The 17477-nt window shown below is 56.1% G+C and overlaps 2 protein-coding genes and 1 pseudogene across 6 annotated transcripts; 2 read left to right on the top strand and 1 right to left on the bottom strand.

Moving 5' to 3' along the window:
- The first annotated feature begins 708 nt into the window (after positions 1 to 708).
- On the top strand, positions 709 to 3109 carry LOC129020392 (large ribosomal subunit protein uL11-like; annotated as a pseudogene).
- Positions 3110 to 4788: 1679 nt separating this feature from the next.
- IER2 (immediate early response 2) lies at positions 4789 to 7909 on the bottom strand. The gene has a single exon (XM_054464218.2). It carries the CDS (start codon positions 6483 to 6485, stop codon positions 5823 to 5825), a length of 663 nt encoding a protein of 220 aa, XP_054320193.2. The 5' UTR covers positions 6486 to 7909; the 3' UTR covers positions 4789 to 5822.
- Positions 7910 to 8400: 491 nt separating this feature from the next.
- On the top strand, positions 8401 to 15639 carry STX10 (syntaxin 10). Of its 5 annotated transcripts, none has more exons than XM_054464215.2 (8): positions 8401 to 8765; positions 9771 to 9940; positions 10087 to 10181; positions 10586 to 10648; positions 14300 to 14407; positions 14825 to 14931; positions 15024 to 15118; positions 15294 to 15639. In XM_054464215.2, the coding sequence occupies exons 1-8, from the start codon at positions 8401 to 8403 to the stop codon at positions 15317 to 15319; spliced, it is 1029 nt and encodes a 342-aa protein (XP_054320190.2). In that variant the 3' UTR covers positions 15320 to 15639. The 5 variants fall into 5 exon arrangements, with proteins under 5 accessions (XP_054320190.2, XP_054320189.2, XP_054320191.1 ...); XM_054464214.2 differs by having other exon boundaries at positions 15211 to 15639; XM_054464216.2 differs by lacking the exon at positions 8401 to 8765 and adding an exon at positions 9280 to 9529 and having other exon boundaries at positions 15211 to 15639.
- The last annotated feature ends 1838 nt before the right edge of the window (positions 15640 to 17477 follow it).

The raw sequence follows: 17477 nt of genomic DNA, 5'->3' as shown, positions 1-17477 counted from the left end.
AAAACAACCTCATTCACTCATTCAGGCCCAGGCTGGACATCGGTAGAATTAACAGAATTAACTTCTGAGTTAGGGCACAGATCCTAAGTAAAAAATAAATACGTCCAGGTGCAGTGGCTCACGGCTGTAATCCCAGCACTTTGGGAGGCTGAGGCAGGCAGATCACCTGAGCTCAGGAGTTCCAGACCAGCCCGGGCAACATGGTGAAACCCTGTGTCTGCAAAAAATATAAAAATTAGCCAGGCGCAGTGGTGTGCACCTGCAGTCCCAGCTACTCAGGAGGCTGAGGTGGGAGAATCTCGTGAACCTGTTAGGAAGATATTGCAGTGAGCCAAGATGGTGCCACTGCACTCCAGCCTATGCAATAGAGCAAGACCCTGTTAGAAAAGAAAGAGCCAGGCGCGGTGGCTCATGCCTGTAATCCCAACACTTTGGGAGGCTGAGGCGGGCGGATCACGAGGTCGAGATGGACACCATCTTGGCCAACATGGTAAAACCCCGTCTCTATTAAAATACAAAAAATTTCGGCCAGATGCAGTGGCTCATGCCTGTAATCCTACCACTTTGGGAGGCGGAGGTGGGTGGATCACCTGAGGTCAGGAGTTTGAAACTAGCCTGGCCAACATGGTGAAACCTCGTCTCTACTAAAAATACAAAAATTAGCCAGGCATGGTGGCAGGTGCCTGTAATCCCAGCTACTCAGGAAGCTGAGGCAGGAGAATTGCTTGAACCCAGGAGGTGGAGGTTGCAGTGAGCCAAGATTGCGCCACTGCACTCCAGCCTGGGTGACAGAGCGAGACTTTGTGTCAAAAAGAAAAAAAAATTAGCTGGGCTTTCGGCTTTCGGCTTGGAGGAGCCCAAGGTGCAACTTTCTTCGGTCGTCCAGAATCCAGGTTTTTCCGACACCAATCGCCTCCACCATGCTGCCAAAGTTCAACCCCAACGAGTTCAAATTTGTATACCTGAGGTGCACCCGGGCTGAAGGGGGTGCCACTTCTGCGCTAGCCCCCAAGATCGGCCCCCCAGGTCTGTCTCCAAAAAAGCTTAGTAATGACCTTGCCAAGGCAACAGGTGACTGGAAGGGCCTGAGGATTACAGTGAAACTGACCATTCGGAACAGACAGGCCCAGATTGAGGTGGTGCCTTCTGCCTCTGCCCTGATCATCAAAGCCCTCAAGGAACCACCAAGAGAAAGAAACAGAAAAACATTAGACACAATGGGAATATCACTTTTGATGAGATAGTCAACATTACTTGACAGATGTGGCACCGATCTTTAGCCAGAGAACTCTCTGGAACCATCAAACAGATCCTAGGGACTGCCCAGTCTGTGGGCTGTAATGTTGATGGCCGCCACCCTCGTGACATCATAGATGACGTCAACAGTGGTGCTGGCTGGGCACGGTGGCTCACGCCTGTAATCCCAGCCCTTTGGGAGGCCGAGGCGGGCGGATCACAAGGTCAGGAGATCGAGACCATCCTGGCTAACAAGGTGAAACCCCGTCTCTACTTAAAATACAATACAAAAAAATTAGCCGGGCGTGGTGGCAGGCGCCGGTAGCCCTAGCTACTCGGGAGGCTGAGGCAGGAGAATGGCATGAACCCGGGAGGTGGAACTTGCAGCGAGCCAAGATCGTGCCACTGAACTCCAGCCTGGGCGACAGAGCAAGACTCCGACTCAAAAAAAAAAAACCCCAAAAAACCCACAGTGGTGCTGTGAAATGCCAAGCACAAAGAAAAATATTTCAATAAAGGGTCATTTGACAACCGGTGGAAAAAAAAAAAAATTAGCCAGGCGTCGTGGTGTGAGCCTGTAGTCCCAGCTACTTGGGAGGCTGAGGCGGGGGAACTGCTTGAATCTGGGAGGCCGGGGTTGCAGTGAGCTGAGATTGTGCCACTGTACTCCAGCCTGACAACAGAGCGAGACTCTGTCAAAAACAAAAAAGAAAGAGAAGGAAGAAAAGAGAGAGAAGAAGAAAAAAAAGAAAAATTAGCTGGATGTGGTAGCGTAGTCCCAGCTAGTCTGGAGGCTGAGGTGGGAGGATTGCTTGAGCCCAGGAGCTCAAGGCTGCAGTGAACTGTGATCAAGCCACTGCACTCCAGCCTGGGTGACAGAGAGAGAGAGAGACTCTAGTCAAAAGAAAGAAAGGAAAGGAAGAAAGAAAGGAAGGGAGGGAGGGAAAGAAAAGAAAGAAAAGGAAGAGAGAGAGAGAGAAAGAAAGAGAAAGGAAAGAAAAAGGAAGAAAGAAGGAAAGAGAAAGAAAGAAAGAAAAGAAATTAGCTGTGCATGGTGCCTGAACCTGTGGTCCAACCTGCTTGGGAGGCTGAGGTGGGAGGATTGCTTGAGCCTGGGAGCTCGAGGCTACATGGCTACATTGAGCCATGATTGCACTGAAAACTCTTGGCCTCAAGTGATCCTCCCACCTCAGCCTCCTAAATTTTTGGGGTTACAGGCATGAACCACGGCACCCAGCACATTTAGCATTTTCTATGTGCCAGGCACTCTACTAGGTCTGTTATAAGGATTACACGCGTAATCTCAATCCTTACAACAAACCTAAAAGGCAGGGACTATTATTGTCCCCAATATACAGTTGGGGAAACAGGCCCAGAGAGGTCAAGTGACTTGCTCAAGGATGCATAGCAAGAAAAAGAAAGTAGACCTGGTTGTCTCCCTCCCTCCAGTATATCTTCTTTCTTTCTTCTTCTTCTTTCTTCTTCTTTTTTTTTTTTGAGACAGATTCTTTTCTGTAGCCCAGGCTGGAGTGCAGTGACACCATCTCGGCTCACTGCAACCTCTTCCTCCCGGGTTCAGGCGATTCTCTTGCCTCAGCCTCCGGATAGCTGGGATTACAGGCGCCTGCCACCTTGTCCGGCTAATCTTTGTATTTTTGGTAGAAATGGGGTTTCACCATGTTGACCAGGCTTGTCTCGAACTCCTGACCTCAGGTGATCGGCCCACCTCAGCCTTCCAAAGTGCTGGGATTACAGGCGTGAGCCACCGTGCTGGGCCCGGAATATGTGCTTCTTACCTGACTTCTGCAGCTGGCCTTTGTCACTCAGCATCATGTTTCTGGTTCTGAATTATCTGTGTGGCCTGTGTGTGTAGTTCTGTCTGGCTCGGGCCTTTTATCCTCTGGGGAGGACCCATCTGGGAGGATGGTCATGTAGGCTGTGCTGTTTGCAGTTTGTGCCAATTTAGTACAAGCCAGCAGCAAACACCTTTCTGGAGTCTCCTGCAGCAGGCTTGGGGTTCCCTGCTGGAACCTGCTGGTCACAAGATGGGTGACCTTTTTAGTTTTCACAGCCAGTGTCCAATCAATTAGTCCAGGCCTCACCAATGTTATTTGCTGTGACAAGGTTCAATGCTGCCTTTTCTGATGGGTCCAATGGGGTCTTGGGGATGGGTGTGTCTTAAGGGGATGTGTCTGTAATGTTTGTTCCAGCCCCATCTTCCCTCCCATCACTTTCAGTCCCCAGCCCCACGGTGGCCGAGCACCGGAAACCCCCAAGAGGCCCGGGCAGGGGCGGGGGTCGGCCAAGCCGCTTCCCGCGGAAGGAAGGGCCCGGCGGTTCCTGCGACAGGATGCGCGGTAAGGCCCCCTCCCCAGGGGCCCGGGACTTCCCTGAGCCTTGCCACGCTCGCGGGGGAGGAACTCCGACGCCGGTACATTGAGCTACCGCCTGCGGTGTGGGGCTCCAGTACCCCCACATCCCCTGGGGGAGTTGGGTGGGTCAAGACTCGGAGTAGGTGGCGCCTTTTAAAAGTCCCCCCACGTGTTCCCAGGAAGGAATCAGGCAGCCGTGGGGGCGAGCTTGGCTGGGGGAGAGCGGTGAGAAGCTCTCCTTCACAATTCACACAGGAGGGGAAAGGGGGTGTGGGTTGGGCAGGAGGGGAGCCAAAGCTCCCAGATTCCACCAGCAGACGTTGAGGCCGGCTTGCCCCTCCTTCTACACTCCAGCCACCGGGTCAGTTCCCCTGGGGTCATGGGAAGCCTGCGGCGGCAGTGCCAGCCGTCGGGGGAGGGGACGGGGCGAGAGCTTTCCCGGCGCTCCCCGCCGCCACCACTCCCCGCACCTGCGACTCCTTTGTCTTCCCGACAGGCCCCCTCCCTTCGCCCTGGGGCAACGCCCACAACCCCACTCCTAAACCTACGTTGGGTATATTGAAAGGGCTTTCTCCTTTCAGGGTGGTTATTCTAGAGCTGGGGAGTGACCCAAGAAAGTAACTAGGGCTCTAATGGGCATTTTTAAAAACCTACTGCCGGGTGGAGAAGCTGCTTAGAGGCCCATTTCACAGATGAGGAAACTGAGGCTGCACGTCCCTGCCTGAGACACACAGCGATTCCTCGAGGAAGATACGGGAATTGGGGAATAAAGAGCCCTTCAAAGCTCACCCGCTCAGCTCCACCTGAGACTGTAGGGCCCCGGCCGCAGCTGATTCAGTTTGGTCTAGGGGGTGGGGGCGAGATCTACCACCTTCCAAGGCTTCAAAGTGCGTGCGATCGATCCCCAGCTCCGCTTGGGGCAGTGTATTTAGCACTATTGTCTCAACTCAGAAAGCCCCGACCTCCCTGTCCCGGAGTTGTAGGACAATTTCGAGGGAACCCCCAAACCTGGGGGGGGCGGGTCTCCACCAGTTAGGGAATGCTCCGGCAAGGAAACCGGGGCCCAGCCCTCTCTCGCCCACGTGGTAACCGGTCAGACCGGTTCTTGGGGCCCCAGCGAGCCGCTGACCCTTTAACCCCGCCCCTCCCCCACCAGAGCAGAAAACCAGACAGTACCGGCTTTTTTACTCAAATAGTTTTTATTTTCCTATCTGATATTTCTAACAAAACGCCAGGTAGACGGAGTTAAAAAGAATCCACCGCACGAAAGGTAAACAAAACAGACCCTCAGAAACTCCCTGGCAAGGATGTTCCCCTCCCCAGATTGGCCCAGTTTCACCAGCAACTGGTCTCAGCTCAGCCTTATGCCTTTCCACTGACACCCCCCACACCCCTCCACATTCTCGTGATGAAGACCAGGAACTTCTCGGCTGATTGTGTCCACGTGTCTGAGGGAGGGGCACGCTGGAACCTGGGAACCTACTGGGCATCTCTAATGCAGATGAGAAAAACTTGAATGTGAAACCAGATCAGCCCCCGCTCCCACCCGAAGGTGCAGAGGCGCGGGACATTAACCAGCAGCACGCGGGGGTGAAGTGACTCAGACCACTTTCCTCCCCACTTCCCAGAGCGGGTGCACGCCCCAGACCCTCCTCCCAGGCCCCACACCCACGCAAGGCGACAGGAAGCTCCCCACGCCTGCCCCATGACGCAACGATGACCGCTTATACAAGTATGTCAGCAGAGGGGGAAGGGGAGTGCCTGGAATTCTCCGAGGTTGGAAACGCAAAACCAACTCTTGAAAAACCTTGAAAGGGCCAGCACAGCCCACAGTACAAAATGAAGTCCGACCCTGAGATCTTTAAAACAAAACAAAACAAAAAAACCCCAAGCCTCCCTTCTCCCAGTCCAGAAGGAGAGCGAAAGGTTCACGTCCCAGTCCACTAAGACAGCACCTGTGGGCGCAGATCTCTGCGGAAGGCGCCCGCGCCCCCGGCTTAGACTCCTCGGTGCCGTCGCTGCACACTGAAGGCGATGGCTCCCCGGGGACAGAGTCCCTCTCTGGGCTTCTCAGCAGCCCGGGCGGCGGCTTCTCTCCACGGTTTTCGCGGGCGCTTCCCCCGGGATGGAGGGGGGTGGCCTCGCCTCGGGTCTGCGCCCTCGGGCCGACGGTTCGACGCGCGCTCTGGCCTCCGGCAGCGCCGTTCGGGGTCCTCAGAAGGCCACCACGGCCCGCACGAGCACGTTGAGCATGCTGTCCGCCGGGCGGCAAGCGGGCTTTGCCTCGCACGCTGGCGGCGCCGTCGGAGGGGCCGCGGGGCTGCAGTTCAGGAGGCCGGAGAAGCGCCTCTGCAGGACGCGGGCCAGGTTGGGAAAGGCGCCCTCCGCTTGCGCCGGAGGGGGCTGCAGGCGATCGGCGACTTCAGATGACGCCCCCTCCTCTTCTTCCTTTTCTTCCAGACGGGCTTTCTTGCTCGGGACCAGTCCAGTGTCCCCGCCGTCGCTCAGGCTGCTGCTGCGTCGTTTGCGGCTGACTTTGGCGGGGCGCGGGGCACAGCAGGCGGAGGTCTCCTCGGCTGTCGGCGCCTGCGTGTCCATTGGCTCCGGAGACGGGTGCTCACCGTCGGGGGTCTCGGCCGTGGACTCGGCTTCTCGGGGTGGGTGCAGGCGAGGGTCAGAGGGGAGGGCGGCCAGCAAGGACACCTCGGGCTCGAGGGCCTCCACCTTGGCCGAGAGGTAGAGCTCCCGGGCGCTGCGCATGACCAGCGACAGCTGCAGACTCCGATGCAGCCGCAGGCCACCGCGCTGCATGCGGGAGTGATACATCTTCCACACCGACAGGGTCATGATGCGCTGTGCCTCCTTCTGCACTTCCATGGCGACTCGACGGCGACAGCGGCGGGGGCTCCCGGGACGGACAGAACAGGCAGCAGGTGCACTCCGGCCAACAGGCTCGCTCACGCCTCTCTACACGAACCAACCCACGCAGTGACACCGCTAGGACGCTCTGCCCAGGCGCCCGCCACCCAGGCCCTTTTATACCCCCAATGACGTCACTGAGACGCCCCGCCCAACCGAAGGACGCATCCGGGCTTTCCAAATCGTCGCGGCCAAACACTCCTTAAAGCGACAGAATGCGATTTACCCAGCAGAGAAAGGGGACGGGAACCCTGGCGAGGAGGAGCGTCCCCCGACTCCACGCTGAGCTTTCTGGGTGGGCTCCTTTCTCTGAGCCCCGCCGATGCATCAGCGCCTTGGCCCAAGGGAGGGGGGCCGGGGGTGGAGCTCACGGCCTACCCACATGCTCACGTCTGGAGGCCCCAGTGGGTAGTGGGCAGCAAGTTTCTCTTCACACAAGGGAAGACCCGGGTTCCAGCCTGAACATCCCCTGTGGCCACTGTTCTTAGCATTTACCAGGTGTGTCTAATGAGCGTCTTCTGCACCGATAATCATGCTAACAACGCTTACAACGTGCCAGGCTAGGTTAAGAGCTCCCCTTTATCAATAATTCACCGATCCCCAGCCTCCACTCCTCGGAGGATACTGTTCTATCTGCTTCCTTCAAGTGGGGAAACCAAGTCAGAGTCACTGGGCCAATATTTACTAAACAAACAATATTTGCTACTGCTGTGAAAGCGGGCCACTGGGGCCTCAGCTCCTCGGTCTCTAGGGTACGCCAGCCCTTGCTTGTAGGCGGTGACCCTCTACAGGTTCCCGTGATTCGTACCAAGCCATTCTCCCGCAGTTTCCCGCTAAAGGAGCTCCACGGGTGGGTTCAGAGCTCGCACGGCTGCTAACCCGGCGCGCACGACAGTCCCCGTGAACACGTGGCTGCCGCCCCCCAAACAAGGGGGCCGAGTTCCGCCTCCGCGCTCGGGGAGGCGGGGTTCTGTTGGGAGCTGGAAACCCAGCAATGCAGAGACAGAGCAGATAGAAAACCTCCGCCCTACCCTCCGCTACGCGCCGTCTCTCCAAGAAATCCTAATTCCAATTCCTCCAAAAATAGAATGCAGAATTGTTCGAATGGCTCCATTCATTTCTGGTGCGGGCCCTTTAAGGGGTGGTGCACCTCCCCTTTCCGCCCGCACTGGCTCGCGGCGCCTTCCCGCCACCAGCGCCCGCTGACTTCCACAACTAAATTTGGACGGAGTGACGTAGGGCAGTCGCGCGGGCCGCTTCCGGTTGCCCATATTAGGGCAGGGCCCGTGATCGCCTCAGCGGGCAGCGGCGGGGCTTCCGGAGGTGGGGCGCGGAGGGGCGGGGCTTTGTGCTCCGGCCACGCCCCTCCCCATCCCCGGCCTGGGCAGCCGGAGCAGGCTGGAGCCCCGGCCTTCCTGACTCGCATTCCAGCCGGGTGGGTGAAGAGGAGAGTTTCACTTCCTTCCCTCCAGAGGCCAGGAAGGCGTGACGCCAGGAAAGCACCCCGCAGCGGGTAGGGGCGACCTGAGGGCTCCCAGGGACGCCATCTCCCAGAGACACTACAGAACGACCCTGCATACACAAGAGATGACCCGCTGAGGCCCCTTTCATCTCGTCTCTCCCCTTCCCAACTATTTCCCCCATACAAGGCCCCCTCCCAGGTTATTCCTGACCCCTGGCCCACACTGATCTTCTCAGGCCTTGGGGCACCCTCCCGTCCCGCCCTTCCCCCGCACGCTGGGAACTCAAAAATTATTCCCCCCTAAAAGACCTTTCCCAAACTCGTCTCCATTCAACGATGGTGCCAGACTGCGACGACCTGCCGAAGAAGCCCCCGTCCCCACCCCGCTAACCTTACCACGGAGACACCACAATGACTTCCCCAGCCCAGGGGCTATCTCTGAGACCCCACGCAGCAACTCTGATGCGCAAGGGGGCGACCCTCCGAGGACTCCCTCAGATAACCCGACCACTCTCCAGGGGAGACCAGGCCCTCTACCACTCAAAAAAAGTGCTTTCCCGAGGCTCCCCAACACACAGAGCGCCACTGTCACACATTGGGACGACCCTGAGTCCCTCCGCTGATATTCCTGGTCCCTACCCAGACGGAGACCCCACACACAGAGGGCCCCCCTGGAGACCATCCTCAAAGCCAGCACACCTCAAGCTACCCCCAGGCTCGTACCCAGAAAGACTCCGCGCTTCTGAAGAAACCCACCTCCACGCACGCTCTCAAAGGTGACCTCCCCCCGCCCCTGGCATATCTGGGACCCCCACTCACGACCACCTCGCCCCAAGGCGACCTCGAGGTGCCCCCAACTCCCCCACTTCTCAGGAAAGAGAGATTGGGAGAATGCGGCAGAACTCCCCGGAGGAGCAGGCCCGCTCCTCACCGCGCCCCCGCAGGGAGAAGGGAGGACCACCTCTCCCCCAGACCCTAGCCAAACCTGACACTCGGGACCCTGGGATGGGACGATCTCCCAGGTGCCAGCTCAGGGAGTCCATGAAAAGGTTCAACGAATCGAATGAGCCCCTTCCCCAGCCATAATACCTAGCCGCCAGAGATGAGGGAGGCTATCATTATTTACATTGCCCGTGCCTGGAAGGGAAACTGAAGTTGCGCAGGAACAATCCGAGGAACTGGGTCTGGAACCGAGATTCCGAACTCGGACCCGAACAGGCCCAGACAGAACTCCGACACCGCCCCCTACGGTGCGGCACAAGAGGGCGAAGGGACGGGGGCATGTGCACCGGAAGCTGCCTCTGCCCACAACCAAGATGGCTGCGGAGAGGGCGGAAGTGTCCGCACGTCGGGCCTCCGAGGCTTCTCTTTCTCCCCTGGCGGTCCCGCTCTCGATGGTGGCGTGACCGGGGGGGGGGTGGCGGCGCGTTCTCCTCGGTTGGGAGGGAACGAGCCCGCGAACCCAGGCCGGGAGGGGGGTTCGGCCTGGGGGGGAAGGGACTGACATGTCTCTCGAAGACCCCTTTTTTGTAGTCCGAGGGTGAGTGACAACGACGGGGGAGGGCGGAGGGTGCTCTGTACCCAAGGCAGCCAGTGCCCGGGTGCCGGCCCCAGCGTGCCCGGCGGGCTGGGCAAGGCCGTCGGGGTGCAGAGTGGGAGGCGCACGCAGGGGTATATAGGGGTCTCCGGAATCCCCCATGCGTTTGGGTTTGCAGTCGGGGGCAGAGGCAGGCGGGAGGACCGCCTGCCCCCAGCCGCGCCCGCCGTGCCCCTGCCCGCAGAGAGGTGCAGAAGGCGGTGAACACGGCCCGCGGGCTGTACCAGCGCTGGTGCGAGCTCCTGCAGGAAAGCGCGGCGGTCGGACGCGAGGAGCTGGACTGGACGACCAATGAGCTGCGGAATGGCCTGCGCAGCATCGAGTGGGACCTCGAGGATCTGGAAGAGACCATCGATATCCTGGGGCTTTGTGGCAGGGGGTGGCATGAGAGAGCCCATTGCGGTGGCAGGGGGCCTGGGAGCCCGCCCTCGGGGAGGGCTGGACCCCTAGGGACGGAGATGGTATCTGGCTCCGGCCTTGACCCTTGACTCTCAGCCCACGTATAGTGGAAGCCAACCCAGGCAAGTTCAAGCTCCCGGCCGGGGACCTGCAGGAGAGAAAGGTGTTCGTGGAGCGGATGCGAGAGGCAGTCCAGGTCAGGAAAAGTCCTGCAGGCGGGGAGTGGGGGAAGGTTTGAGTGTGTTTCTTTTTTCTTTTTTTCTTTTTCTTTTTTTTTTTGAGACAGAGCCTCGCTCTGTCGCCCAGGCTGGAGTACAGTGTTGCAATCTCGGCTCACTGCAACCTCCGCCTCCCGGGCTCAAGCGATTCTCGTGTCTCAGTCTCCTGAGTAGCTGGGACTACAGGTGCTTTGCCACCATACCCGGCTAAGTCTTGTGTTTTTAGTAGAGACGGGGTTTCACCATGTTGGGCAGGCTGGTCTCGAACTCCTGACCTCAGGTGATCCACCCGACTCGGCCTCTCAAAGTGCTAGGATTACAGGCGTGAGCCACCGCACCCAGCCTGAGTGTCTTTCCTCCCTAATGCTGTCCTCACCTCCAGGAAATGAAGGACCATATGGTCAGCCCAACAGCGGTAGCATTTTTGGAGAGGAATAACAGAGAGGTAAGCCTTCCTGACCCACCCTGCCCACCTGAGCGCCTGGGGGTAACCAAACCAGATCCCTCTGTGTGTGTTCACCTGTCCCTTTTGCGACAGTGCCCGTCCTCTCTTGTGTGCAGTTGTCTTCTTGCTGTCTACCCGCTTGCACTTTCTCAGTGTGTGCACCTGAACCTCTCTGTGTGTATATGTCCGTGGGTTCCTCTCTACTGTCTCCTCTGGGTCTATACTGGTTTCCTGTTGCAGGAGAGGGCTGGGGGCCTGTGTACCTATCTCCTTTCTGCTTCCATGCCATTTGTCCTGTGTGCACCTGTTTCCAGGACGCATGCTTGCCTTTTACTCTTTTTTTTTTTTTTTTTTTTTGAGACAGAGTCTTGCTCTGTTGCCCAGGCTGGAGTGCAGTGGCGCGATCTCAGCTCACTGCAACCTCCGCCTCCTGGGTTCAAGCGATTCTCCTGCCTCAGCCTCCCAAGTAGCCGGGATTACAGGTGCCCATCACCATACCTGGGTAATTTTTGTATTTTTTTTTTTTTTTTTGAGATGGAGTTTCACTCTTGTTGCCCAGGCTGGAGTGCAATGGTGCAATCTCGGCTCACCGCAACCTCCGCCTCCTGGGTTCAAGCAATTCTCCTGCCTCAGCCTCCTGAGCAGCTGGGATTATAGGCATGCACCACCATGCCTGGCTAATTTTGTGTTTTTAGTAGAGACGGGGTTTCTCCACATTGGTCAGGCTGATCTTGAACTCCCAACCTCAGGTGATCCACCTGCCTCAGCCTCCCAAAGTGCTGGGATTACAGGCGTGAGCCACTGCGCCTGGCTTAATTTTTGTATTTTTAGTAGGGTTTTGTCATGTTGGTCAGCCTGGTCTCGAACTCCTCACATCAACTGATCTGCCCGCCTCAGCCTTCCAAAGTGCTGGGGTTACAGGCGTGAGCCATCGCGCATAACTTCCTTTTTTTTTTTTTTTTTTTTTTTTGAGATGCAATCTCGCTCTGTTGCCAGGCTGGAGTGTAGTGGCGCGATCTCGATCTCGGCTCACGCAACCTCCACCTCCTGGGCTCAAGCGATTCTCCAGCCTCAGCCTCCTGAGTAGCTGTAATACAGGCACATGCCACCATGCCCGGCTAATTTTTTTTTTTTTTTTTTTTGAGACGGAGTCTTGCTCTGTCACCCAGGCTGGAGTGCAGTGACGTGATCTCGGCTCACTGCAACCTCCACCTCCCGGGTTCAAGCAATTCTCTGTCTCAGCCTCCCGAGTAGCTGGGATTACAGGCACCCACCACCATGCATGGCTAAATTTTGTATTTCTAGTAGAGACGGGGCTTCAACATCTTGGCCAGGCTGGTCTTGAACTCGACCTCATGATCCATCTGCCTCGGCCTCCCAAAGTGCTGGGATTACAGGTGTGAGCCACCACGCCCGGCCAATTTTTGTATTTTTAGTAGAGACGGAGTTTCATCATGTTGGCCAGGATGGTCTCGATCTCCTGACCTTGTGATCCACCAGCTTCAGCCTCCCAAAATGCTGAGATTACAGGCGTGAGCCACCGAGCCCGGCCAGCTTCCTTTTTTTTTTTTTTTGAGACGGAGTCTTGCCCTGTTGCCCAGGCTGGAGTGCAGTGGTGCAATCTTGACTCACTGCAACCTCCACCTTCCGGGTTCAAGCAATTCTCCTGCCTCAGCCTCCTGGGTAGCTGGGACAACAGGAGTGTGCCACCATGCCCGGCTAATTTTTGTGTTTTTAGTAGAGACGGGGTTTCCCCATGTTGGCCAGGCTGGTCTCGAACTCCTGACCTCAGGTGATCCGCCCCCGCCCTTTCATCTGTGCATGCACCTAACCTATTTGGGTGTGTGCACTTGGCCTCTGAGTATATCTGCATTTTCCCACCTCATATCCTCATATCTGCTAGTTTCCTCTGTTATGTGCCTGCCGTGTGTGTGTGTGTGTGTGTGTGTGTGTGTGTGTGTGCGTATGTGTTTCTGTGTTTCTCTCAACCACCTCTGTCAGTCCACTTTTTCTCTTGGTGTTCTCTGTTGATATTTTTCATGTGTTGAGAACCACCAGCCTTTCTCTCTCCCTCATAAGCATACGTGGGGTCCGGGAGGGTGGGGGACTGAGGCTCCTCCCAGTTTGTCATCCCATGGCAGTGCCCACGTGCCTTCCAGATGTGCTACCTTGGGGGAATTCAAGTCCAAACTCTAAAATACATCTCTTGGAGCCGGGCACGGTGGCTCACACCTAAAATCTCAGCACGTTGGGAGGCCCAGGCAAGTGGATCACCTGAGGTCAGGAGTTCGAGACCAGCCTGGCCAACATGATGAAACCCTGTCTCTACAAAAAATACAAAAATTAGCCAGGCGTGGTGGTGAGCACCTGTAATCTCAGATACTTGGGAAGCTGAGGCAGGAGAATTGCTTGAACCCAGGAGGTGGAGATTGCAGTGAGGCGAGATCACACCACTCCAGCCTAGGTGACAGAGAAAGACTCTGTCTCAGACAAACAAACAAACAAACATCTGTTGGGCCAGGCGCGGTAGCTCACGCCTGTAATCCCAGCACTTTGGGAGGCCGAGGCAGGTGGATCACTTGAGGTCAGGAGTTCGAGACCAGCCTGGCCAACATGGGGAAACCCTATCTCTACTAAAAATACAAAAATTAGCCGGATGTGGTGGCGGGTGCCTGTAATCCCAGCTAAAATCCCCCCAAAAATAAACAAATAGTAAAATGTGACATTTACTAGCATTACTGTGTGTTGGGCACTGCTCTAAGTGTCCCCCACGAATTAATTCTTTAAATCCTCATTTCAACCCAGGAAACACGGATTCTAGCTCTTCCCATTTTATTTATTTTTTTCGAGGCAAGGTCACTCTGACACCCAGCCTGGAAATGCATTAGTGCAATCTCAGCTCACTGCAACCACCGCCCCCCAGGTTCAAGCGATTCTGCTGCCTTAGCCTCACAAGTAGCTGGGATTACAGGCGTGCACTGCCACACCCGGTAATTTTTTTTTTTTTTTTTTTTTTTTTTTTTGAGAGAAGGTCTTAATCTGTCACCCAGGCTGGAGTGCAGTGGTGTGATCTCGGCTCACTGCAACCTCAGCCTCCCAGGTTCAACCGATTCTCCTGCCTCAGCCTCCCGAGTAGCTGGGATTACAGGCACCCGCCACCAAGCCTGGCTAATTTTTGTATTTTTAGTAGAGACGGGGTTTCACCATGTTGGCCAGGCTGCTCTCAAACTCTTGACCTCCTGATCCATCTACCTCGTCCTCCCAAAGTGCTGGGATTACAGGCGTGAGCCACTGCGCCTGGCCCAATTTTTGTATTTTTAGTAGAGACGGGGTTTCACCATGTTGGCCAGGCTGGTCTTGAGCTCCTGACCTCAAGTTATCTGCCCACCTCCACCTCCCAGAGTGCTGGGATTACAAGCATGAGCTACCATGTCCCATCCTGCTCTCTGCATTTTATAGATGAGGAAACTGAGGCACAAGGAAGACAAATGATGGGGTCTCTGGGTCACCTTGCTAGTAAGTGGTGAGTGGGGAATGCAGGCTGTCCTGCCCCAGAGTCTGCCTCCCTGACTCACCACCGTGGGGATTTGCCCCACATGCCCTGCTGTGAGTTGGGGTCTCTCCCTGAGCCTATGTTGTGTGCCCCTGCAGATACTGGCAGGCAAGCCAGCTGCCCGGAAGTCACCCAGCGACCTGCTGGATGCCAGTGCAGTCTCGGCCACATCTCGCTACATCGAGGAGCAGCAGGCCACACAGCAGGTTTTGGGGCCGGCGGGGTGGATCCTGGGAGGGGAGAGCCTTGCAGACTGATCTGAGGTCTGAGGTCCCTTTTTGTTGTTGTTGTTGTTGATATGGAGTCTCGCTTTGTCGCCCAGGCTGGAGTGCAGTGGCACGATCTCAGCTCACTGCAACCTCCGCCTCCCAGGTTCAAGTGATTCTCCTGCCTCAGCCTCCCTAGTAGCTGGGATTACAGGCGCCCACCGCAATGCCTGGCCAATTTTTATATTTTTAGTAGAGACGGGGTTTCACCATGTTGGCCAGGCTGGTCTCGAACTCCTGGCCTCAAGTGATCTGCCTGTCTCGGCCTCCCAAAGTGCTGGGATTACAGTCATAAGCCACAGCGCCTGGCCTTCTGGGGTCCTTTTCAACAGCACCTCCCACCCCTTCGCTCTGCAGCTGATCATGGATGAACAGGATCAACAGCTGGAGATGGTATCTGGGAGCATCCAGGTTCTGAAGCACATGTCCGGCCGCGTTGGGGAAGAGCTGGACGAGCAGGGCATGTGAGGCCAGGACCCTGGGGGTGGGCCAGGGGCTCTCGGCCGCCCTGGTGTGTCTGGGCCATCTGGGGCTGATGCCATCCTGTTCTTGGCAGCATGCTGGATGCCTTCGCCCAAGAGATGGACCACACCCAGTCCCGCATGGACGGGGTCCTCAGGAAGTTGGCCAAAGTATCCCACATGACGAGTGGTGAGTCCCCTCGGGGGAGGGGTCAGTCCTGGTGGGGGCAGGTTGTAGGTGGTACCCTCTCCTCCTGTGACCCCTGACCTTCTCGTTCCCAGACCGCCGACAGTGGTGTACCATCGCCGTGCTAGTGGGGGTGCTTCTCCTCGTTCTCATCTTACTTTTCTCTCTCTGACCCCAGCCCTCCCTGGCAGGCTGGTCCCTTAAGCCTGGGGAGCCACCAAGCACTTTGGAGCTGGCCTCGCCCCCTAGGAAGAGAGGGTCCCTCCTGGGTAGCTGGAGAGTAGAGGGTCCCGCCTGGGGAGCTGTCCCCATGGCTCTCCCCCAGAGCCAGTGGGACCCTTCAGGACCCTGGGCTATAACCACCACCACTGGTCCTGTCTCAAGTGCACTTAGGGGGTGGTGGAGGCAGGGACACCTGAGACACACCCGTCTCCACTTCCAGTTCCGGGACCCCAAAGCCATTTGCCCCTGTGCCTTATACACGTGCCAACCTGGAAATAAAATGTCTTCCTTTTTCATACGTATTTGTGTCGTGCGGTGTGTGCTGACTGCAAATGCGTGACCGAGCCAGCCCTGATTGGGACTCCCATTCTAAGCCACTGCTTGCACAAGTGCTCCAGTGTGTGTGGGCACATGTGCGTGTTCCGGATTTCTTTTCTTTTTTTTTTTTTGAGACAGAGTTTCACTCTTGTCACCCAGGCTGGAGTACAGTGGTGCAATCTCTGCTCACTGCAACCTCCACCTCCTGGTTTCCAGCAATTCTCCTGCCTCAGCCTCCCAAGTAGCTGGGATTACAGGTGTGTGTCACCACACCCAGCTAATTTTTGTATTTTTAGTACAGATGGGATTTCCTCATGTTGGCCAGGTTGGTCTCAAACTCCTGACCTCAAGTGATTTGCCTGCCTCAGCCTCCTAAATTGCTGGGATTACAGGCGTGAGCCACCGCACCCGCACGAGTCTTTTTTTTAATGGTTTAGGTTCTCTTGATCTTTTTATTTTTATTTTTTTGAGACGGAGTCTCACTCTGTCGCCCAGGCTGGAGTGCAATGGCGTGATCTTGGCTCACTGCACCCTCTGCTTCCTGGGTTGAAGTGGTTCTCATGCCTCAGCCTCCCGAATAGCTGTGATTACAGGAATGCTCCACCACACCCAACTAATTTTTTATTTGTAGTAGAGATGTGGTTTTGCCATGTTGGCCAGGCTGGTCTTGAATTTGAACTCCTGACCTCAAATGATCTGCCTATTTCAGCCTCCCAAAGTGCTGGGACTACAGGCATGAGTCACTGTGCCTGGCCTATTTTGGGTTTGTTTGTTTGAGACAGGGTCTCTCTCACTCTGTCTCCCAGGTCGGAGTGCAGTGGCATAATGATGGCTCACTGCAGTCTGGAACTCCTGGGCTCAAGGCAGCCTTCCACCTCAGCCTCCCAAGTAGCTGGGACCACAGGCGCATGCCGCCTCGCCTGGCTATTTTATTTTTGTAGAGACGGGGTCTCCCTATATTGCCCAGGCTGGTCTCAAACTCCTGGGCTCCACTGATCCTCCTCTCTCAGCCTTCCAAAGTAATGGAATTACAGCTGTGAGCCACCATGCCTGGCTTCTATGTTATTATTTGTTTATTTATTTATTTTGAGATTGAGTCTTGCTCTGTCACCCAGGCTGGAGTGCAGTGGCGCAATCTCGTCTCACTGCAACCTCCACCTCCCGCGTTCAAGTGATTCTCCTGTCTCAGCCTCCTGAGTAGCTGGGATTACAGGCGCCCGCCACCACACCCAGATAATTTTTGTATTTTTAATAGAGACTTGGTTTTGCCATGTTGGCCAGGCTGGTCTTGAACTCCTGATCTCAGGTGATCCACCCGCCTCGGCCTCCCAAAATGCTGGGATTATAGGCATGAGCCACCGTGCCCAGCCCAGTTACTTTAATCTTGTGTTATCTTTGAGTCTATGGGGACCCACGGTGCGTCCATGGTTTTTCCTACTTGATAGAACCATTTGTCCTTTTATATTCTTGGGACCCTCTTGTTCACCCAGATATTTCCAATACCAATTAAATTTTGTGATCTCGTTTATTTTTTTTGAGACGAAGTTTTGCTCGTCACCTAGGCTGGAGTGCAATGGCGCGATCTTGGCTCACTGCAACCTCCGCCTCCCAGGTTCAAGCAATTCTCCTGCCTCAGCCTCCCGAGTAGCTGAGATTACAGGCGCACAGCACCACGCCCAGCTAACTTTTGTATTTTTAGTAAAGATGGGGTTTTGCCGTGTTGACCAGGCTGGTCTCGAACTCCTGACCTCAGGTGATCCATCCGCCTCAGCCTCCCAAAGTGCTGGCATTGCAGGCATGAGCCACTGCGCCCTGCCGATCT

This window comes from Pongo pygmaeus, chromosome 20, assembly GCF_028885625.2.
Source record: "Pongo pygmaeus isolate AG05252 chromosome 20, NHGRI_mPonPyg2-v2.0_pri, whole genome shotgun sequence".
Classification (NCBI taxonomy): Eukaryota; Metazoa; Chordata; class Mammalia; order Primates; family Hominidae; genus Pongo; species Pongo pygmaeus.
The sequence above is the reverse complement of the archived record's forward strand: the minus strand, read 5'-3'. Positions and strand labels throughout refer to the sequence as shown.